General features: G+C 40.8%; 2 protein-coding genes across 2 annotated transcripts in view; both read left to right on the forward strand.

Moving 5' to 3' along the window:
- The window catches only part of RBBP8NL (RBBP8 N-terminal like), a 61931-nt gene extending 60669 nt beyond the window's left edge, over nt 1-1262 (forward strand). Inside the window, exon 14 of the mRNA XM_070748780.1 lies at nt 523-1262. Coding sequence (XP_070604881.1) covers nt 523-650 — 128 coding nt within the window. The 3' untranslated portion in view covers nt 651-1262. The remainder of the gene's footprint in view (nt 1-522) is intronic.
- A 9562-nt stretch (nt 1263-10824) lies between these two features.
- The window catches only part of CABLES2 (Cdk5 and Abl enzyme substrate 2), an 80215-nt gene continuing 66128 nt past the window's right edge, over nt 10825-24911 (forward strand). The window contains exon 1 of the mRNA XM_070744487.1: nt 10825-11461. Coding sequence (XP_070600588.1) covers nt 10893-11461 — 569 coding nt within the window. The 5' untranslated portion in view covers nt 10825-10892. The remainder of the gene's footprint in view (nt 11462-24911) is intronic.

The raw sequence follows: 24911 nt of genomic DNA on the forward strand, positions 1-24911 counted from the left end.
GGGGAAGAGCCTTCTCTGTGGCAGCCCCAGCCCTCTGGAATCAACTTCCCCCAGAGATTAGAACTGCCCCCAGCCTCCTTGTCTTACTCAAGACCCACCTTTATCGCCAGGCATGAGGGAGTTGAGACACCTTCCCCCAGGCTTTTTATATTTATGTTTGGTATATATGTGTTGTTGGTTTTTTAAAAAATATGATAGGGTTTTTATATACTTCGTTTTAATATTAGATTTGTTCCGCCATAATATTGTTTTTTACTATTGTTGTGAGCTGCCCCGAGTCTCCGGAGAGGGGTGGCATACAAATCTAATAAATTATTATTATTATTATTATTATTATTATTATTTATTATTATTTGGCACCATTAAAAGAGCCATTTCGAGGACGTGGCAGGACTGGGTCACTGTCAGTTCTAGCGATCCAGGTCACCAAGTTACTACCAGTACTATAGAACCGGTCCGAACCAGGAGGAACCCACCTCTGAGTCTGTCTAACGCTCCATTCATTCTATTTCTTCTTCACAGCCTTCAAGAAATCAGTTCAAGGAGGGGAGAGTGACACAGCCGCCCACATCCTTCCTGGCCCAAAAGACACGAAGGAGACGGCCAACCACAGCCCTGCTTTGAGACCTGAGGAGTACGAGGAGACATAGCTTGCAAACATTCTCACTTGGACCTGCTTGGTAGCCTAAGCTGCAGTTAAAACTCGTTTGGATCAGGAACCCTACAACAGACCCAGATAATTCATGGTATTTTAGTTGCTAAGGTTAAACAGCCTTCCACATTTTGTAGACTTACCTATGCCGTTGTCAGGTATTACGACTGAAATTGTGAAAAATTGCTTCTTCTTACAAACTTTTCTACTTAAGAACCTGGTCACGGAACGAATTAAGTTCGTAAGTAGAGGTACCACTGTACATTTTTGCTTTCATCATGATTCATCAGGTATTTCACTTTAATACTGCCTTTTCCGCAGATAATCTCTTGACATTTCATTTACTAAATTAATTTTTCCTTGGTAATGTTTATCAAGGCTTGTCCTTATTGCAGATGTGTTAACCTGACGCAATTTGTGTTTCTTTCACAATCATGTCCAATTTCAAGTAAGCAATTATTTACTAACATAGATATTATTTCTTTGCAAAACCTTGCTCTCGTTTATCTTTCTTTCTCATCTGTGATCTCAAGTCTCAATTCTTTATGTAATCAAATATGTCCTGTTTTTTGCTTCTATGTAATAAAATGTCCTATTTTATTGCAAATGTTAACATTTTTTTCTGGACTCGTGTTCCCTTCAGCTCCTTCATTCAAATCAAGACTCTGGTTTGGCAATTAAATTCCCAAGGGAAGCATCATCCCAAAGTTTGATTGATTCCATGGTACTATGTTCTGTTGGGCTCTCTGGTAGACTTCTCCCAAAAATTCACAGGTACAAATTTCAGACACACACACGTTTGAAAATTCAAAACAATGTTCTTTATAATGAAAATTCACTTAAACTAAGCCCTCTTTTGGTATAGCAAACAGCACTTGTCTCCAAACAAACTGGTAATTTGTACAAGTCCCTTATCAGTTCTGAGATACTTAGCTTGCAGCTGTGAGGCAATTCACACTCCTTCTTCTTTCACAAAGTGAAACACACTTTGCTCTGGTTTAGTTTCAAAGCGGGGGAAAATCAGCACACAAAAGGTCAAAGTCAGCAAAGCAGGCACGAAACACAATGATCAGATAATCCTCCACAATGGCCAAACCCACAGGCTGCTATTTATAGCAGCCTCACTAATTACCACAGCAACACCCAACCACAGGTGGCCTCATTTTCTTTGATAATAATCTCTCAGTTGTTGTTGCCTATGCATCGCTCTCCGCATGCGTGGCTATATCATTAACTCTTGTTCTGAATCCAAGGAGGAGCTAGATAATTGATCTCCTTCTGAGCTGTCTGCCACACTCTCCTCCTCCCTGTCACTCATGTCTTCTTGGTCAGAGGAGCCTTCATCATCAGATTCCACCGGCGGCAAAACAGGCCTGCAGCATGTGGATGTCTCCCCCACATCCACAGTCCTTGGGGCAGGAGCTGGGCCAGAGCTAACCACAACAGTACTATATACTGTATTTTTCGGAGTACAAGATGCACCTTAGTTTTGGGGGAGAAATACAAGGGGAAAAAGACATCTGCCTCTCAGCAATTTGTCAAACAGCAAACAGTACAGATGATATACACTGTTTGTTGTGTATTTCTATGCATGTGTGCCTGACCCACAGAAGTAGCAAAGAATTGCAGAAACGTACATTATGGTGCTCAAATTACAGCCCGCAGGCCGCATGCTCTCCACTGAAGCCATCAATCGGGCTTCAATAGGCCCATCAGGTACTGGCCCGCACAGGACCACAAGGCTGTCCAGCCCATATTGCCCCTCCCACCCTTTGGCTAAGCGCAGGAGTTGCCTTTTCGAGCCTGGCAGACTGGAACTGAAAGGTAAGGACAACTATTTTGGCCTGCAGAGACGTTCTGGAGGTAGGAGATGAAAAATAAGATGCATAGAAGCCCCAGGAGGCAGAAAAATGTTTGGAAATGGTCTGTTTTTCACCTTCCCGCCTCCGATAGATAGATAGACAGATAGACAGACAGACAAATAGACAGATAGATAGACAGACAGACAGATAGAGCCCTCACTTGATAAGATGGTGAAAAATCAGCACTGATTGATAGGGGCTTCCTTCCTAGACTTGCATTACTTCTCTGGCTGTTTGTGTGTCTGCTCATCCAACAATCATAGTAGCTGCCAAATTGAATATGTCAGACAGTCAGATGTAGAGTAAATGTGGCTGACCTCCTTCCAAGGTTTTGGGGTCTTGTAGTAAGGGGGTTCTGAGTACCTGTCAATTATTGGTGGTGTCTTTAGTCCCGGGTCTGGGGGGACAGGGGGTAATAATTAACCAACCTTGGATAATCCTGGGAAAGATAAGTAGGATCAAACCTGGTTGACAGTTGGATGGGAGACCACTCAAACAATGCTATTATTTCATCCTGGAAGCAGACAGTGACAAATTGCTTCTGAACGGTGACCAAGAAAACCGCAGGATACATCCAAATTGTTACTGAACTCCAGGAACCTATTACGGGTGTCCAGAATTCTTATTTTTGGACTCTGTTTAATTCATCGGCTATGCAAGCCACCATAACCTCTGCTTGAGTTTTCCCTAAGGACATCTCCCGACCAAAAACCATGGAGATTAATGCAAATCTATGGCTCTGCTTGTCCTTGACTGCCACCTACTGGATATGGAGATGTTCTTTCTCTATGCAGCTGACCTGGAAATTGGTTAGCAATCAGTTCTGTAAAAAACACAACTCTGGTTTAAAACGCCTGCTCGGTGCAGATTCATGGATGATCTAGGCTGCATTAACAGAGGGATAGAATCAAGATCATGTGAAGTGTTAATATGAGTTTATAATGCCTTGGTAAGGCCACACTTAGAATACTGCATCTAGTTTTGGTTGCCACGATGTAAAAAATATGTTTGTTTGTTTGTTATATAATAATATATATAATATAATTATATGATGATGATGATGATGATGATGATGATGATAATAATAATAATAATAGTAATAGTAATAATAGCAAAGTTGGAAGGGATCTTGCAGGTCTTCTAATCCAACCCCCTGCTTAGGCAGGAAACCCTACACTACTTCAAACAGATGGTTATCCAACATCTTCTTAAAAACTTCCAGTGTTGAGCATTCACAACTTCTGGAGGTAAACTGTCCCACTGGTTAATTGTTCTAACTATCAGGAAATTTTTCCTTATTTCTAAGTTACTTCTCTCCTTTGTACAGTGAAAATCCAGTTTGAAAGTACACTAGAGTGCCTTCCGTCCCCTGTCCTATTGCTCTCCTATAACTCCTATACCTTTCCTCTGTTCCTATATCTCTTCTTCTATTCTTTCATTGATATATTCTATTCCTATATCTTCTTTTCTATTGTTTCTTAGATATATTTTACTATAACCTTCTATAACCTCTATAACCTTCATCATGTATTTCCTCTATAACCTTCTATAACCTCCTCTATAACCTTCATCATGTATTTTACTATGTGTATATTGATATATACCCACTAAAACCCTCATTGTGTATTGGACAAAATAAATAAGTAAATAAATAAATAAATAAATAAATGAGAGGATGTCCATTATTCCCAATTGAATAGCAATTGAACTAGAGAACATATCCTTGTGGCAATTTACATCATGAACAGATGATTGGCAGTCATTATGAAAGTGGTGCGCCTTACCTCATCTGCATCCTCGTATGTTATTTATGCGATGCTGAGACCGCTGACATCATCAGGTGAATGACATAAGCTTGATCTGTAGCATACGAGGTGTTGTTTTGGGTTAAAATAGTTTTACTGCATTGACCCAAAATGCTTGTGGCTGTTTAGTTTGCTTGCATCCAATTTTGCTTGAAAGCAAACCCCCCCCAAGAAACAGCTACCTACGGAGTTATGCACCGTGACTCCAAATTCTGTGCTTTGATGCATCACAGAGATCATCTGCTAGATGAAAATTTATTCAAGGCGATCTGCACTGTTGATATTTGGACAGGAATCAGAACAAAAATCTCAGCAAGAGCTATCCTTCAGTCTGTGCCTTTTTCTTATTTTTTGATGGGGACACAGAGACTGTTTTCACTAAAATGCGTTTGGATGGTTTGAACAGGTACTGTAGATCTCTAAGCGATTTACGGAGACAGCATATTGCTATCAACAATTTGTATCCTCAATAGAATAGAATAGAAATCAGATAGAGTAGAGTAGGGTAGGGTAGGGTAGGGTAGGGTAGGGTAAGGTAGAGTAGAATAGGAATCAGAGAGGATAGAAGAGAGAAGAGAAGAGAAATCAGATAGAATGGAATAGAATAGAATAGAATAGAAATCAGATAGAGTAGAGTAGGGTAGGGTAGGGTAAGGTAGAGTAGAATAGGAATCGGAGAGGATAGAAGAGAGAAGAGAAGAGAAGAGGAATCAGATAGAATAGAATAGAATAGAAAAGAATAGAAATCAGGTAGAGTAGAGTAGAGTAGGGTGGGGTAGGGTAAGGTAGAGTAGAATAGGAATCGGAGAGAAGAGAGAAGAGAAGAGGAATCAGATAGAATAGAATAGAATAGAATAGACTCATATACTGCTTTACAGTGTTTTACAGCCCAATCTAAGCAGTTTACAGAGAGCAGCATATTGCCCCCAACAATCTGGGTCCTCATTTTACCAACCTTGGAAGGATGGAAGGCTGAGTCAACCTGGAGCCCACTGAGATTTGATCTGCCAAACTGCTGGCACCTGGTGATCAGCAGAAGTAGCTTGCAGTGCTGTACTCTAACCACTGTGCCACTAAGGATACTGTTTTTCAACTTCACAACTTTAAAATAGGTGGGCTTCATCTCTCAGCATTCCCCAGCCACCCATCTTGAAGTTGCCAAAGTTTAAAAAAATAACACTGCTTTAAATCATAATGCAGTTCAAGCAGTACATACAATGTGTCATATTTGTTTTAATTTATTACCCATATTTAGAAATGGCTGCAAATCCCAAAGGTCTCATGAAAATTCATAAAATAAAATACCCAATAAAAATAGTCAATAAAAATACACAAATAAAAGGGCTACAAAACAGTTTTTAAAAATAGAATGAAGTTAAAGAAGGGAGCTGGTACATTTTTTTCCCCATGGATTTTGGTATTATAATGGTTCTATACTTTAGACTGGTAATTTCCTTATTCTGTTAATTCTAAATAACCACTTAATTGCCCTAGTCTAATTGCTTCACTATATTAATTTCCAAATTAAACTTAGAATTGTACTTGTACTACTACATGATTATATAGCTTGTTTCACAATACAATGGTACCTCTACCTAAGAACGCCTCTACTTAAGAACTTTTCTAGATAAGAACCATTGTAGGAGGGCAACTGTATTAATCTAACAAAACTCAGAAACTTTTCTAAGAAATATTATTAAACACATTATTTTCCTCCCTATAATTATTTTACAGTTGTAAATCATGCATACCAAAGTATTTACAGTGGTACCTCTACCTAGGAACGCCTCTACTTAAGAACTTTTCTAGATTCGATTTTTTTGCCTCTTCTTAAGAACCATTTTCTACTTAAGAACACAAGCCCGGAAAAATTCCCCAGGAAATTTGAGAGCGGCACGAAGGCTGGGCCAGTTTCCTGCCATTCCCCTGGGTTTCACTCTCTGGCGCAATGTATGGGAGGCAGCCTCGCGCTAGGTGTATTTATTTATTTATTTATTATTTGGATTTGTATGCTCCTCCTTGCCGTCTCAGAGTCCCTCTTTTTTTTTTTAAAGCCACAAAGTTTTGGATTTTTTTTTCATTCCCCTCCCCTCACCTTCTTCCTTCGGCAATGACTGTCCTCCTCCTCTTCTTCCTCCTCCTCCTCCCACCCAAATTCCGAGCTTTTATTTCTTTCCTAATAGGTTTGCACACATTATTTGCATTGATTCCTATGAGAAAAATTGCTTCTACTTACAAACGTTTCTACTTAAGAGCCTGATCATGGAACGAATTAAGTTCTTAGGTAGAGGTAGCACTGTAGTTGATTTCTATGCCATATTGCAATAGTGGGTTCTAACTCCTGTCCCTACCAGTTTGTTCTCATGTTCATAACCAGTAATGGGCTGCTGCCCCCATGGGGGGAAATGTAGTGAGGGTAGTAAGAGAGTCTACGGAGAGGGGCGGCATACAAATCTAATAAATATAGATTAGATTAGATTAGATTAGATTTATTGGATATATATGCCGCCCCTCTCCGCAAACTCGGGGCGGCTCACAACAGGGTAAAAACAGTACATAATAACAAATCCAATACCCACCAATCCAATTACAATTTTAAGATAAAAAATTCATAAAAAACAGCCCCAGAATATTAAAAAAACACGCACACAATCAATCTAACACCAAAACAACATGGGCAAGGGGGAAATGTTTCAGTTCCCCCATGCCTGATGGCAGAGGTGGGTTTTAAGAAGTTTGCGAAAGGCAAGGAGGGTGGGGGCAATCCTAATCTCAGGGGGGAGCTGATTCCAGAGGGTCGAAGCCGCCACAAAGAAGGCTCTTCCCCTGGGTCCCGCCATACGACATTGTTTAGTCGACAGGACCCGGAGAAGGCCAACTCTGTGGGACCGAACCGGTCGCTGGGATTCGTGCGGCAGAAGGCGGTCCCGGAGATATTCTGGTCCGGTGCCATGAAGGGCTTTATAGGTCATAACCAACACTTTGAATTGTGACCGGAAACTGATCAGCAACCAATGCAGACTGCGGAATGTTGGAGTGATATGGGCATACTTAGAGAAGCCCATAATTGCTCTCGCAGCTGCATTCTGCACGATCTGAAGTATAATATATAAATATAAGTTTATGCACTATTTACTGAATAGATTTTTTATTGTCCTTCATTCTCCAGTACCTTAGTACGATCCATAATTACTTTTAAAAGAGGAAATAATTAAATAATATGATTTTACCAATAAACATTTTAATCATTATCTGGAACTGAACATTTATAGCAATTAAAGAAAATTGAGCTACTTGCCTAATCTGTTATCATACTGAACCTTGTGGGTTCGGTATAAAGTGTTATAATGTCACTGTGCTCCTCAACAAATAATCCTGTCTATCATTTGTCCTTTTTGTGGCTATTGAAATAATGAGACTTAATCAACTGAAAAAGAGTCCAGGCACCTACTTGAAACCTTATCTTGGTCGGTAAGCCACTCCCACCCGGTCACATGACCTTTAAGCAACCCTGATCACATGATTGTCAAGCCACTCCCCCTGATCCCATGGCCAGCAAGCCACTCCTACCTAGTCCCATGACCAAACCACACCCACAAAATAAGCCACGCCCACTGTGTGGCAGTAAAAATGGGCAGCCCATCACTGTTCACAATGATTCTCCACATGCACAGGAGCATCACAGGTGGGTGGGCAGAGCCTCCTGCCACTACCACTACTGGTTTGCCGAACTGGAAGTAACCCGCCGCTGCTGCATTGATATTCAACCAGTTAAATTTGACTCTTTGTCTTTCAAATACAGTATTTATTTTGCCAGTCAAGGACAGATATAAAATGACTGGCTGATTGATTGATTGAATGAATGAATAAATAAGGAAGCTACGCTATAATTCAAATCAAATGAGAACATAGTAGCACCCGGCTGACCTTGTAAGAACTTTAAAACCAGAGCTGGGTCTTGTTCATACATGGATGGGAGACCACCAGGAGCAGATGCTAGACTAGGAATTTCTGTCTATTTATCTCCTGGTAAAAAGCAAAGGAAACCATTGTTATACGATTACCAAGAGGTCTACACTGTTTCTAAAGCAGTGTTTCTCAACGTCAGAATGTTAAGATGGTCGGGCTTCAACTCCCAGAATTCCCTAGCCAGCAACTTTTAACTGATGACTTTAACTTGAAAATTCAGTTACTGGCATTAAATAAAATTTAGCATAACTTTGAACATCTGTTGCAAGCAAATCCTGTGAGATTTGCCATAAATGTGTCCTACTATTGAAACATCCTGGAAGCAAATTTTCTAAAAACTAGGTTCTTCCTTCTTTCCTTCCAAGACAGGCATTACTTATCTTATTTATGGCGACTGAAGATATTGAAAAACAGGTAACACTGGAATCTCCTTAAATCATGGTCAAAAACAGTTCTAGTCATACACAGTTAAATCAGTCAATAACTTTCAATACATATACAATACTACAAGCTTACTTGTCCAGCTTACAAATACATAAACCATCATTCGTGGGCCAGTTCTTTGTTGTCTCCAGGACAGCCTTGCAGGCCAGATCTATGCCGCTCCGAGTCTTCGGAGAGGGGCGGCATACAAATCTAATAAATAATAATAATAATAATGCACCTCATGGGCCAGATCCAGTTCCAGGCCTTGAGTTTCACACCTCTGCTGCAGTAGTGGGTTCTAAAACCCATTGCTACCAGTCAGTGAAGGCCTGCAAAAAAATTTAATACCACACTGTGGGCGTGGCTTATTATTATTATTATTATTATTATTATTATTATTATTATTATTTATTAGATTTCTATGTCGCCCCTCTCCACAGAGTCGGGGCAGCTCACAACAATAATGAACAGTATACAATAAATAAATCTAATATTAAAAGAAGAAGAAATATCTAAAAGCCCATTACATAAAACCATACAACACAAGTACTGTATACCATACATAAAACTATATAAGCCTGGGGGAATATTTTAAATTATTTTGTGGGTGTGGCTTCCCAGCCATGTGACCAGGTAGGAGTGGCTTGACGATCATGTGACTGGTGGGGCTGGCTTAAAGGTCATGTGATTGGCATAAATGTGGCCAACTTGACGTCACTCACATCAAGAGTTAGGATTAGTGCGCCTGGCCTCTCCTCCCCTCAAAGAGATACAATTTCCCTATCTATTTACTATTACTGAATATCCAAAATATACTATTTAATTCTATGTACTGTATATTATACACATTCAACCTCATTTACTGCAATAGGAAAAAAATACCCAGAGCCCAGAAAGGAAAAAAAAACATCAAAATTTCCCTTACTATTACAGTACTGAATATCCAAAATATACTATTTAATTCTATGTACTGTATATATGCCATATGTCCACATACATATTACACACAGGCACACAAAAATATACATTAACTACTATATAAACTGTATGTGTGTATATACTGTACACTCAACCTAATTTACTGCGATAGGAAAAACATACCCAGAGCCCAGAAGGGGAAAAAAAGAAAAAAAATCAAATTTTTTCTACTGGTTCTGAATACCTGACCGTACCCGTAGGAGCCCATCGCTGCTACTGGTTCACTTGTGCGCAACACTTCTGCACATGTGCAGAGGCATACCTGGTGGGTGACCAGTGACTCCTGTCGCCGCCACTACCGGTTCAGAGAACCGGTCAAAACCGGGAGCAACCTACCACTGCTCTTCTCTAAAAGGATACAAATGACCAGCTGTCGGCCAGGAACATAAATCCTTCCATTCCCCACCATGCTGTCAGAAACATAGAATCATAGAAACAGATTGATTGATGACAGAAAAAGACCTCATGGTCCATCTAGTCTGCCCTTATGCTATTTCCTGTATTTTATCTTAGGATGGATATATTGTTATCCCAGGCATGTTTAAATTCAGTTACTGTGGATTGACCAACCACGGCTGCTGGAAGTTTGTTCCAAGCATCTACTATTCTTTCAGTAAAAAAAAAATTCTCACTTGCTTCTGATCTTTCCCTCCAGAACTGAAGAAGCTCCTTGGATGAGAAGCGAAAGGTCTTCAAAAAAATGAATAAACACCCCAAGAAAATCCGGTTGCCTCCTTGGGAAAAAAACCCAATTTGGCGCCTTTTCCAAAAAGGCAACTGAACTTTATTAGCGGTTGTTGTTGTTATTTCCCTTTCGAAAATGTTCCCGGCCTTTTGAACCCGACGGACTTTAGGACCCCGCGAAGACGCCTTTAAACAGAAAGGAAGAAGGAAAGGAAAGATCCTGGGTGGGAGGGGTTGGGGAGAGGAGGGAGGAGGAGGGGGAAAAAAACAGGGGGGCACGACAATAGAACCGTCGGCGCGCCAATGAGAGGCAGCGAAGGGCGCCTCTATTTACATACCGCCGCGACGCGGCCAATGGCCAGCCAGGGCGCTGCTAAGGCACATTCCTTAGCCGGGCCGAGCGGCCTGAAGGGGGGAAGCGCGAGTCCGCTCCACCCGCCCGAGCTGGGGGCGGGCGGCCGGCGGGCCGACGGCTTCCCCGCGGCTGCGGGGCAAAGCTGCCGCGGCTGAGGGAGGATGGCTGCGGCTGCGTGCGGATCCTCGACCGGCCGGCCGCCCCAAGAGGAACCGCCGGCGACAAGTGGGGCTCGCAAGCGGGGCGGCGACGCGCGGCGGAGGCAGGCCGCCCTCTTCTTCCTCAACAACATCTCCCTGGATGGGCGGCCGCCGCCTTGCTCGGCGCCCGGCAAGCCTTCGCCGGCCCCGGGAGAGCCTCAGTCGCCGCCGCCTCCTCCTCCGCCGGAGGAAGAGGCCGGAGGGGCGGCGTCGGCGGAACCCGCCCCCCCCTGCCTGCTGCTGCCGACGGGGGTCCACGGGCCCCCGCCGGGCTTCCTGCTGCCCCCCGCCGCTGAGCTGGACCCTTCCCGCGGGCTGGGCGCGGCCGCTGCCCTCCTGCCCCAGCTATTGCTGGGCAGCCCGCTTTGCCCGGTGCCCGCCGTCAGCCCCGCCGCCCTGGCGGGAGTCTTGGTGGGGGCCCCCAAGGCGGGCGTGGCGCCCCCCGGATTGCTGAGCCCCGGTCCGGGCGCCCCTGTTGGAGCAGCAGCCGGAGGAGGAGGAGGGTTACCTTTGGAGGTGCAGAGGCAAAGGTGAGGCTCCCCCCCCCGTCTTCCTTTTTTGGCATTGGGGTGAATGAGGGGGGGCGGCGGAAGGAAGAGTTGGAGGGTCTGCAGTGGATTCCACTTTCTTTAATGCAGCCGATCTACTTGGGAGGGGGATGGGCTGGATTAACACACACACCCCTTTCCCTACTGCGCCTTCTGGATTGGGGGGAATCGCTCCCCCCTTCTTTCTTTCTCTCTCCCGAATGCCTTGTTTTGTGGCCAGCCGCAAGGAACGGGTATTTTATTTTATCTATCTATCTATCTATCTATCTATCTATCTATCTATCTATCTATCTAAGGCGTAAGGATAGTAGTACTGTAGTTTGTTTGCTTGTTTCTCGAACAGATATAGAACAATAATTTTTATTTATTTATTCATTCATTGTTGATTTATTGATTTATTTGTCAAACATGTATAAAATAGCAGTAGTTTTTTTAAAAAATATTTATTTATTTATCAAACATGTATAGGACAATTGTAATTTTTTATTTATTTCTTCCTTATTTATTTATTTCTTCATCTATCAAGCATATATAGGGTGGTAGTAGTTTTATTTATCAAACATGTATGGGACAATAGTGGTTTTTAATTTATTCATTATTTATTTATTCCTTCATTATTTATTTCTTCATTCATTCTTTATTTATGTATTCATCTATCTATCAAGCTATCAATCTATCAGTAAGGGGCGTGCATAAGTGCACCAGTGTGCCTTCCGTCCCCTGTCCAATTGTCTCTCCTTATCTCATTTATCTTTTCTTCCTTTCAAATATGTTCACCTATACTTTTATATCTTTTTTTCTATTCTTTTCTTTACTTATATTATTACATATCTTTCTCTTCAATGTGTATTATGTATTGGACAAAATAAATAAATAAATAAATATAGGGTGGTAGTATTATTTATTTATCAAACATGTATAGGACAATAGTGGTTTTTTATTTATTTCTTCATTATTTCTTCATTCGTTCATTATTTATTTATTTATTCATCTATATCTATCTATCAAGCATGTATAGGGTGGTTGTACTGTAATTTTATTTGTTTGTTTGTTTGTCGAACATGTATAGGAATAGGAGTCGTTTGTATAAACATAAGTAAAAAGTAACCATAAAAGGGAGGGTAGGCGCCCTGGTGTGCTTACAGACTTCATAGAAAAGGGGAGAGATTGATTGTTGACAGTTTAAGGTTAAAGTTTTTGGGGTTCGAGGAAGAAACCGCAGAGTGAATGCCTTGCTTTGTAGCCAGCCGCAAGGAATGGGTATTTATTTATTTACATATACTATATGTATGTATGTATTTGTTAGTCAAATATGTATAGGAATAGTAGTAGTTTCTATAAACATAAGTAAAAATTAATGATAAAAGAGGACAAGTAGGACAGGGATGGTAGGCACAGTGGTGCGCTTATGTACTCCCCTTACAGACCTCTTAGGAATGGGGTGAGGTCGACTGTAGACAGACTAAGGTTAAAGTTTTGGGGGTTCAGGGAAGTAACCATAGAGTCAGGTAGTGCTATTCCAGGCATTGATCACTCTGAATGCCTTGTTTTGTGGCCAGCTGCAAGGAATGGGTATTTATTTACTTATTTGCAAACATATATAGGAATACAGTACTGTAGTAGTTTTTTATAAACGAAAGTTAAAAGTAACGATAAGAGGACAGTAAGACAGGGACGGTAGGCACAGTGGTCTGCTTATCACGCCCATAACAGACCTCTTAGAAACAGGGAGAGGTCAACTGTAAGGTTAAAGTTTTTGGGGTTTGGGGAAGGAACTGCAGAGTCAGGTAGTGCATTCGAGGCATTGATCACTCTGAATGCCTTGTTTTGTGGCCAGCCGCAAGGAATGGGTATTGTGGGGGGGGCATGTGAGAATCCTGGCTTCATTCTCTGTTTTCTCACCTTCAATCATCTTCATTTTTATTTCATTAGAAAGAGCACATTTTTTTCCTATCATATATGTTGTTTTTGTGATGGTTTCATTCAAATAAGGCTGCAAAAATCAGTCAAGTGGACACTTAGTCCACTTGTCAAAGAATTACCCGTATATAAACAGCATTATATCTTTGTATACTACCAATATGTACTTGATAAACAAGATATTTCCACCTGATCCCCTCCACCAGACGTTGGGAAAGAGGAGGAAACAGCCACGGAGATTGTAGCCAACTTGCCAGTGTCCTTTAATGACCCCATCCCCAGTCCCTAACCCCATTCTGAACCCTACATTTTAAAGGGTATTTGTTGTGGGTTGAGTTTGCATTTTTTTCTGGACTTTAGAAGATACTTGGGAGGGAAGGAACGGAGTGGTGTGTAGTTTTCCTGTCCCCCCCCTTCCAGGAATTAAATATTGGTTGCCTTTCCTTACCCCCAACCACTTCTCCTTTTGCTTTACTATACAGACATTATGTCAACTTATCTCCTTCCCTCCCCCTTTTCCCCCCTTGGTTTTCACACCCAAATCTTGCAGAAGAGTGTTGGAGCTCTGTGGGGAACTTTCAATAACACAGTTGTGTTCTGCTGTGGGGTGTGTTTTCAACCATCCCAGTTTGGTCAAAGACTGAAGGAGATTGTGTTTGTGTACAAAATTTAATTTAATTTATTTTATTTATAAGTCGCCAAATTCCTTGCGGACTGAGCTTGTTGCCTCTGTTCGCTTGGGGGCTAAGGAGGCAATTTAGATAGTTTGATTTTTTGTGAATTATGTGAATAGTGGGTATTTTGGGCCAAACTCAAAAAAATGAAAACTTTTGAAAAGTTTGAGAAAAATCCATCTCCCCACAAAATTCCTTCTTAACACACACATACATCACACATTTGTGTGTGTGAGTGTGAGAGAGGGAGGGAGGGAGATGATCTTTAGGCTGGGCCACATTAATTAAACCAGAGGTCATCAAACTTGGCAACTTAAGACTTGTGGACAACTCCCAGAATTCCCCAGCCAGTAGCTGGCTGGAGAATTCTGGGAGTACACAAACAAGTTGCCAAGTTTTGGGACCCCTGTATTAAGCCAACTGATGAGCTTTGACTGATCTTCAAAAGCTGAGCAAGTTGAGACCTAAATGGATGAAATACTGTTAAGGAATAGAATAGAATAGTATAGAATTTTATTGGCCAAGTGTGATTGGACACACAAGGAATTTGTCTTGGTGCATATGCTCTCAGCGTACATAAAAGAAAAAGATATATTTGTCAAGAATCATGTGGTACAACACAGTGATTGTCACAGGGGTCAAATAAGCAATGAAGAAACAATATTAATAAAAATCTTAGGATACAAGTTACAGTCATACAGTCAACATGGGAGGAAATGGGTGATAGGAATGAGGAGAAAAACTAGTAGAATAGAAGTGCAGATTTAGTAGAAAGTCTGACAGTGTTGAGGGAATTATTTGTTTAGTAGAGTGATGGCATTCGGGAAAAAACTGTTCTTGTGTCTAGTTGTCTTGGTGTGCAGTGCTCTGTAGTGATGTTTTGAGGGTAGGAGTTGAAACAGTTTGTGTCCAGAATGTGAGGGGTCAGTAAATATTTTCCCTGTCCTCTTTTTGACTTGTGCAGTATACAGGTCCTCAATGGAAGGCAGGTTGGCAGCAATTGTTTTTTCTGCAGTTCTGATTGTCCTCTGAAGTCTGTGTAGGTCTTGTTGGGTTGCAGAACCAAACCAGACAGTTATAGAGGTGCAGATGACAGACTCAATGATTCCTCTGTAGAACTGCATCAGCAGCTCCTTGGGCAGTTTGGGCTTCCTGAGCTGGCGCAGAAAGAACATTCTTTGTTGTGCTTTTTTGATGATGTTCTTGATGTTAGGTGACCATTTTAAGTCTTGAGATATGATAGAACCTAGAAATTTGAAGGTCTCTCCTGTTGATACTGTGTTGTCTAGTATTGTGAGAGGTGAAAGGATGGAAGGGTTTCTCCTAAAGTCTACCACCATTTCTATGGTTTTGAGTGTGTTCAGTTCTAGATTGTTCTGGTCACACCACAAGGATAGTTGTTCAACTTCCCGTCTGTATGCGGATTCATCATTGTCTCGAATGAGTCCGATCACTGTTGTATCATCTGCAAACTTCAGTAGTTTAACAGATGGATCATTTGAGATGCAGTCATTAGTGTATAGAGAGAAGTGGTGAGAGTACACAGCCTTGGGGGGCACCTGTGCTAATTATACATGTATCTGATGTGATTTTTCCTAGCTTCACCTGCTGCTTCCTGTCTGTTAGGAAGCTTGTGATCCAAATGTCTGCTGAAAGTCTGCAAAGTAAATTGTAAACCAAGCTGTAGAGTAGATCAAGCTGTAGAGTGGATTGAGAAATTGAAAAAATATATATACTGTACTCAAAGAAGTCAAAAGCAAGCAGTTTTTCTGCCAATTAAATATGTTTGAATATGTTAGTGAAGTCACCATTTCAAGCCCGACTCTAAGGATACTTTACAAGTTGTTTCATGGTTTTTACAGGGGAATCTGGGAATAAGTCTCAATTTGGCAGAGATGCTATGAAGAAGGTAAACATAAAAGATTCATTGAGCACATAAACTCTGGGCCAAGTGATTATTCAGAAATGTGCTATTTTGGGCATCTGTTGCAAACCTCAAATATCTGTAATGTTGGTTGGCTGGTCTTGACCAAGTCATAGACTCCTCTGGAGGCATTCATCCAACCTGGTTTCTTAATTAGCCCATATTCAAGATTTACATAATGCACAAGGCCCCTAAAACAAGTGAAATATTATTATTATTATTATTATTATTATTATTATTATTATTATTATTATTTATTGGATTTGTATGCCGTCCCTCTCCGTAGACTCGGGGCAGCTAACAACAATAATAAAAACAGCATGTAACAATCCAATACTAAAACAACTAAAAATCCTTATTATAAAACCAAACATACACACAAACATACCATGCATAACTTGTAATGGCCTAGGGGGAAGGAATATCTCAACTCCCCCATGCCTGGCGGTATAAGTGAGTCTTGAGTAGTTTACGAAAGACAGGGAGAGTGGGGGCAGTTCTAATCTCCAGGGGAAGTTGGTTCCAGAGGGCCGGGGCCGCCACAGAGAAGGCTCTTCCCCTGGGGCCCACCAAACGACATTGTTTAGTCAACAGGACCCAGAGAAGGCCAACTCTGTGGGACCTTATCGGTTGCTGGGATTCGTGCGGTAGCAGGCAGTTCCGGAGGTCATCTGGTCCAATGCCATGTAGGGCTTTAAAGGTCATGACCAACACTTTGAAACCTATCTGGTATTTTGCTGGTACATAACAAACCAGTTTACCATGGATATTTTGCTTTTATTTTAGTTGGTTTGGTTTGGTTTGTCTTGTCCTGCTAGTAAATGTTTTCTGTGTTCTTTATTAGGGGAAAACTTATTTTTCACAGGGAAGGGAAAGAATAATCATTTGTAGTGTAAATTTAATTGTTCTGTTCAGCTTGAGCCTGTGGCATTGTGCTGCTGGTGTTTATCAAAACACACAACGATCTTTGTACCGCTTGCAAGAATAATGTTGCTATTGTGTAAGTTTTCAACGACTTTCCACATACCCCTGTCCAATACATCTTCCTTTCATCTGGATGTGCAATAATTAAGAAAGCTCCAACTGTTATAGAGGAAGGAAGTTTGCTTTATGAATATGGAGTCTAATTCCAACTCTGGGTTTGGGGGTACAGAATTGGGTGGGTGGGAGCAAAGTTTGAGACCTTCCCATCATTTTTATGCACCCCACTCACCCAATCTCTGTCCATTGAAAAGAAGGTACAAATAAATCTTTATACACAAAGGAACTGTGAATGGAAAACTTTTTATTTCACTGAAAGAGTAGTAGATCCTTGGAACAAACTTCCAGCAGACGTGGTTGGTAAATCCACAGTAACTGAATTTAAACATAAACATACCGTATATCCATTGTAAGATAAAATACAGGAAATAGTATAAGGGCAGACTAGATGGACCATGAGGTCTTTTTCTGCCGTCAGTCTTCTATGTTTCTATGTTTGTTTAACGGTTACACATATTATTCTGGTCAGAATCTGGCTTGTGTGATGACCTGGGGCAGGGCACAGAGATAACACAAACAGCTGAGAGTTCAAAGTGGCCCTCTTAGTGCTCCAAATTTTCCCCAAACAAATCTCAAACAGCCTCTGTTGCAATTAGTCTAGCCCAGTGATAGTATTATACATAGTAATACATAAAATTCTTTGTATCAATAATATATTGCTCAAACTATGTAAATAAAAGATATCCTTATTATTACCATATATATCATATATTATATTTGTAATTTGTAATTAAATATTTGTAATAAATAAATAAATAAATTAAATTCCAATTTCTAATACGTATATATATATATATTAGTTAGTAAAAGATAATTTATGAAAGAGGAAAGTGAGAGCAGAATAGTTAAAAAGATTTGAAGTTTATTAAAGTTCACAGGTCTTTAAAGTCATCAAGACTGGATAATCCTGTTCTCAGTACTCTTGAAAAAGATCCAATCCATTTGGAGAGAATTAAAACAAATTCAATTGTTTTAAAAAAAATAATTTTAATTAAATTAAACTGTCCCTGTGGATGGGGTCTAGAATTAATCCGAAAGCTCAGAAGACTACACCTTCATTCATGAGAATTTTAAAAAGGGAGGCTGCCTGTCTCTTGGTTGGAGATAGCAAAACATCATGCAAGATAAGAATCCCCCCCCCCCCAAAATGTATTATTTCCTGCCCCACCAAATCTTCTGGGAAAGAAAGCTCTAGCAGATACCTTTGTTCAGCAACAAGCAAGGAAAAACATAATCCCTGCAGGATTCTTAATTATAGGAATGGAAGTCCAATGCCTCCCTTGGAGGCGCCTGATAGCGAAAGCTGTCCTATAAATTTCTCGCTTCCACAGGTAAATAGTAAATTGTACCTGACAGAGAAGGAAACAAGTCTCAACAACAAAGACAAGTCTGAATGTTAAAGAGGCTAGGCAGAGGACATTCCGCATTCTAAGCAATCCTACAAACAACCTACCCTCTTACAAGCAGTTTGGTTTCAGGAAAAATTTGTCCTGTAATCTGCAACTCCTACACTGCAAAAACATACGGACTATATAACTCGTCCAGGGAAAGCCTTAGGTGCATTTTGCATTGAATTCTGCAAAGTGGTACATGACTGATTGGAAGGAGGGTCCATTTATTGATGAAGCAGAAGCACATGAATGGTTCTGGACATCTGACCACATGGAGTTGAGATCTTCGCTTGGGCTTTGCACTTGAGCTGCCCGGTCCTGTTCAAGAACATGTATTCCACTGGCTGTGGTAGGGTTCATAGCTGGCTCTGTAGGTTGTCTGAGGTTTAGTTGAAGTTTGGACTTTGATGCAATGCCCTTAGGAAATTGTGTAAGGTGGTGAGCTGTGCTGCTAGTGGGTTAATCCTATTACGCTTTAGAAGGTCATGTTCTTAATCCCATCATCCTGTCTCTGAACTTTTGCATTATAAATAGTCTGGCTCAATCTTTTTTTTTTATGATTTTTATTGAAAGTTTTTTTTTAAAAGCCAGAGCTTATGATGTACCAAAAAAAACCCAGCAATACATAGAAACAAAAAAAAAAAGGGGGGGGGACAGAACAAAAAAGCACAAACATACATGCATATATAACTACATCTTTATTTATTTATTTATTCATTCATTCATTCATTTGTCCAATACACAAATACATAGGAAGAAAATAACATGAAGTACTGTAATATATATAAGGATAAAAGTGAAAATAGAAGAGAAGATGTATGAAAGGAAGAAATATATATAATATATGAGATACAGGAAAGACAATTGGACAGGGGACGAAAAGCATACTAGTGCACTTATGTACGCCCCTTACTGGCCTCTTAGGAACCTGGAGAGGTCAATCGTGGAGAGTCTAAGGGAGAAATGTTGGGGGTTAGGGGTTGACACTATTGAGTCTGGTAATGAATTTCACGCTTCGACAACTCGATTGTTCAAGTCATATTTTTTACAGTCAAGTTTGGAGCGGTTCGTATTAAGTTTGAATCTGTTGCGTGCTCTTGTGTTGTTCTGGTTGAAGCTGAAGTAGTCATTGACCGGTAGGACATTGCAGCATATGATCTTGTGGGCAATACTTAAGTCGTGTTTTAGGCGCCGTAGTTCTAGAGACCCAGGATTGTCTATTTTCGTAGGATATTCTGTTTCGAGTGGAGGAATGAAGGGCTTTTCTGGTGAAATATCTTTGGACGTTTTCAAGAGTGTTAATGTCTGAGATATGGTATGGGTTCCAGACAGATGAACAGTAGTCAAGGGTGGGTCTGGCAAAAGTTTTGAAGGCTCTTGTGAGTAGTGTGAGATTGCCAGAGCAGAAGCTACGTAGGATCAGGTTAACAACTCTAGAGGCCTTTTTGGCGATATTGTTGCAGTGGGCTTTAGCCCTTAGGTCATTCGATATTAGTATTCCAAGGTCTTTTACTGAGTGTGGGTTGGCTGTGAGAGATTGTTTATTCAGTTCGTATGTGCGGTTTGGATTCTTTTTGCCGATGTGGAGGGTAGAGCATTTGTTGGTTGATATTTGAAGTTGCCAGATGTTAGACCAGTCTGTGACAAAGTCGAGGTCTTTTTGGGGAGTGAGTGATTTGTCAGTGGTGTTGAAAAGTTTTACGTCCTCGGCAAAAAGAACACAGTTGCTATCGATAGTATGCAATACAATACTGCATATCTAAGCCAGAAAGAGAAAGACATCACAGTTCTATTGTGTGTTCCTTGCAATACTCATTATCTTATGCAGATGTACATATCGTTTTCTTTTTATACTTCAAAAATTTAACAGGTCTCATTCATAATAGTAATATTGATAGTAATATACCCCAAAAACAGTATCAGGAGGAGATTATAATCCTCTTTCATTTCTTATTGCTCAATCTTTATCCAATATATTACCATTGTCTATAAATTCTCCTTTGGATTACCTCTATGCTACTTAACTTGTTTTGTTTTATTTTTCTTGCCCAACCAATCGTAGTTTCTCCCAGATTTTATAGAAATCTATTTCTTCCTTCTCCTTTATTTGCATAGTTAACCTATTTATCTCTGTCGATTCCAGTATCTTGTTTATGACCATTAAGTTGGTGGGGGCGGGGTTTTTTTTCCATACTTGTGCATGTGAAATTCTTGCTGCCGTCATTATGTGTATCATCAGATATTGATTGTTTATGCTTTGGTCCATGATGCCTAGGAGGAACATTTTGGGTTTTAAGTATAATTTAATTTAATGTAATTTTGGTTAGCCATCTTGGTATTTGCTTCCAAAAGATCCTGGCTATTGGGCGTGTCCAGCACATGTGGTAGTATGTGCCCAGTTCTGTTTTATATTTCCAACACTTTGCAGATAATTTAGGGGAGATTTTTGCCTATCTTTCTTAATGGGCAAAAAAAAAATTGCTGGGAGCTATTAAGAAGGGGGGGGATCTCTTTCTGTCTCCAAGAGCAATTTTTCCATTTGTCCCTTAGGGAAATATAATATTCTACCTTTTTCATATTTCTCAAAAGGTTTTATTCTTCTATTATTATTATTATTATTATTATTATTATTATTATTATTATTATTTTTATTATTTTTATTATTATTTATTAGATTTGTATGCCGCCCCTCTCCGTAGACTCGGGGCGGCTCACAACAATAACAAAGACATGGTAACAACAAATCTAATAATTTAAAAAACACTAAAACCCCCATTATTAAAAGCAAACATACACACAAACATACCATTTATAAACTATAGGCCCGGGGGAGATGTCTCAGTTCCCCCATGCCTGACGGCAGAGATGGGTCTTAAGAACTTTACGAAAGGCAAGGAGGGTGGGGGCAGTTCTAATCTCCAGGGGGAGCTGGTTCCAGAGGGTCGGGTCCGCCACAGAGAAGGCTCTTCCCCTGGGTCCCGCCAAACGACATTGTTTAGTCGCCGTGACCCGGAGAAGGCCAACTCTGTGGGACCTAACCGGTCGCTGGGATTCGTGCGGCAGAAGGTGGTCCCAGAGATATTCTGGTCCGATGCCATGAAGGGCTTTATAGGTCATAACCAACACTTTGAATTGTGACCGGAAATTGATCGGCAACCAATGCAGACTGCGGAGTGTTGGTGTAACATGGGCATACCTGGGGAAGCCCATGATTGCTCTTGCAGCTGCATTCTGCACGATCTGAAGTTTCTAGGTAGTGGGGTGGTCTTCCCTCAGCTGTATGATAAAAGGAAAATGGAAAGGTGTGTAAGATGAGCATCCCAACCTCTTCCTTGTCTGGTTCTGGAACAATGGATGGATGAAGGCATGCAGCCCTCCTTCAGTGGGTCGACCTCTAGGGAGGCACAGCATGCCATAATTGCCACATCAGAATGAAGCGACAGAGAAAGTTTTCTCGATGAGACGACCTCGAATGAATCAAGATCTCTCCTTTTATTGTATTTTACTCCTCCTGACGTGGTACAGAATAACCAATTCACTAACGCCACATACATTAAGCCATCCTCCAACTACTATTCACTCTCACACCATATAAGGCAGGCTTCTCATGACTTCCCTATAGATAATTAACGGAAGCTTCATTCTTTGCCTTTTTCCTGGATTGTGTGTTTGCAAAGGAATGACAGTAATGCATACCAAGTTAAATGCTTTCCATACATGGTCACAGATTCTGCAGCTTGCTTACTCAGCCTGGACTTTGCTGCCTTTCCATAGAGGAAGAATTAAGGTTTTATTCAGCACACAATTGGGCCTAAAACATCACTCTCCAGTAATATTTTATTCCCAAATTTCAGTGCCCATAAACCTATGATTACAACAGATGGAAAGATAAATGTTGATGGTATTTTCCCAGGACACTGGCGCTATTGTGGTTCTCCGAAACGGAGAAAATTAATCCTATCTAGTTAAGTGAGAACCATTAACCGTTGTCTGCAGTGGTCCACTTTTAGTTAAGTAGCATGGACATCCGACTGGCTTAATGTGGATTTCTTTGGAAGGCTATATTTGACCTGGACTTTGGAAAGCTATATTTAAGCTATCATTAGCCCTCCAGGAAAAAGTGGGACACAGGAATGATCACAAATCAGTGTGGTACTGCGGGCCATTTGTTCCAGCTTTTGTTGTGTGCGATAAATAGCTAAGCAGCAAATGCCAAGTTATTTCTTATTCTCCACGCTCAGCAATGGAGTGCCTGAGCTGCAGGGATGTGAAAAGAAGATTTGTGCAGGTTAATTAGTATCTCATTAAGGAGGTGCTGATGGCAGGGTACTGGAAGCCAGTGCCTTCAAGCAAAGAGAGGTCGCAGTTAAATTGAGATTTAACTTTCTTGTTAGAGACAAGGTGAAGCAAGGTAAATGTGGGGTGTACAGTAGCAATAGCAATAGCACTTAGATTTATATACCGTTTCACAGTGCTTTACAGCCCTCTCGAGGGGCTTTACAGAGTCAGCCTATTGTCCCCAACAATCTGGGTCCTGGTTTTACCTACTCCCGAAGGATGGAAGGCTCAGAAGACTACACCTCTGGTCCAAGTATTAGATACATAGAAACATAGAAGATTGACAGCAGAAAAAGACCTCATGGTCTATCTAGTCTGCCCTTATACTATTTCCGGTATTTTATCTTAGGATGGATATATGTTTATCCCAGGCATGTTTAAATTCAGTTATTGTGGATTTACCAACCACGTCTGCTGGAAGTTTGTTCCAAGGATCTACTACTCTTTCAGTAAAATAATATTTTCTCATGTTACTTTTGATCTTTCCCCCAACTAACTTCAGATTGTGTCCCCTTGTTCTTGTGTTCACTTTCCTATTAAAAACACTTCCCTCCTGAACCTTATTTAACCCTTTAACATATTTAAATGTTTCGATCATGTCCCCCCTTTTCCTTCTGTCCTCCAGACTATACAGATTGAGTTCATTAAGTCTTTCCTGATACGTTTCATGCTTAAGACCTTCCACCATTCTTGTAGCCCGTCTTTGGACCCGTTCAATTTTGTCAATATCTTTTTGTAGGTGAGGTCTCCAGAACTGAACACAGTATTCCAAATGTGGTCTCACCAGCGCTCTATATAAGGGGATCACAATCTCCCTCTTCCTGCTTCTTATACCTCTAGCTATGCAGCCAAGCATCCTACTTGCTTTTCCTGCCACCCGACCACACTGCGCTCCCATTTTGAGACTGTCAGAAATCACTACCCCTAAATCCTTCTCTTCTGAAGTTTTTACTAACACAGAACTGCCAATACAATACTCAGATTGAGGATTCCTTTTCCCCAAGTGCATTATTTTACATTTGGAAACATTAAACTGCAGTTTCCATTGCTTTGACCATTTATCTAGTAAAGCTAAACCATTTACCATATTACAGACGCCTCCAGGAATATCAACACTATTGCACACTTTAGAGTCATCGGCAAATAGGCAAACCTTCCCTACCAAACCTTCCCCTATGTCACTCACAAACATATTAAAAAGAATAGGACCCAGAACAGACCCTTGTGGCACACCGCTTGTAACCTGTCTCTGCTCAGAATACTTGCCATTAACAATAACTCTCTGATGTCTACGCTTCAGCCAGCTGCAAATCCACTGAACTATCCAGGGATTAAGTCCAATCTTCACTAATTTATCTACCAGCCCTTTATGTAGAACCGTATCAAAGGCTTTGCTGAAGTCCAGATAGGCAATATCTCCACCGCACCACCTTCATCCAACACCTTTGTGACATAGTCAAAGAAATCAATGAGATTAGTCTGACATGATTTGCCTTTAGTAAAGCCATGCTGATTTGGGTCCAATAAGTTGTTTTTTTTTAGGTGCTGATTTATCCTCTTTTTGAGTAGAGTCTCCATCATTTTAACTATAACTGATGTCAAGCTAACTGGCCTGTAGTTACCAGCTTCTTCTCTACTGCCCTTCTTGTGAATAGGCACAACACTGGCCATTCTCCAATCCTCAGGAACTTCTCCTGTTAACAAGGATTGGTTAAACAAATCAGTCAGGGGGGTAGTAATGACAGATCTGAGTTCTTTAAGAACTCTGGGGTGGATGCCATCTGGACCCATTGCCTTTTTTTATCTTTAATCGTTCAAGTTCTTCTAAGACATCGGCTTCTAAGATCACTGGAGCTGAATCCGTACAGCTGGAAGCAATGCTATATCCCTCTATAGTATTATATTGTATTGTTTGCCACCTTGAGTTATTTATTTTAAAAATATAGGATATAAAAATAAGGCTATTCAACCGCTTTTTTGTAACTAATAACAGTCTCTAGAATTGTAAGATTGTAATGATTTTTTTTTTTTAAAAAATGATTTGCTGCATGCTTTCAAATCCTTGTCGATTCCCTGTAACAGCCTGGACAAACCCCTGCAGTTTTCTTGGTGGTGAAAACGCAGGATGCAAAATAACTTAGAAG

This window comes from Erythrolamprus reginae, chromosome 3 (assembly GCF_031021105.1).
Source record: "Erythrolamprus reginae isolate rEryReg1 chromosome 3, rEryReg1.hap1, whole genome shotgun sequence".
Lineage (NCBI taxonomy): Eukaryota > Metazoa > Chordata > Lepidosauria > Squamata > Dipsadidae > Erythrolamprus > Erythrolamprus reginae.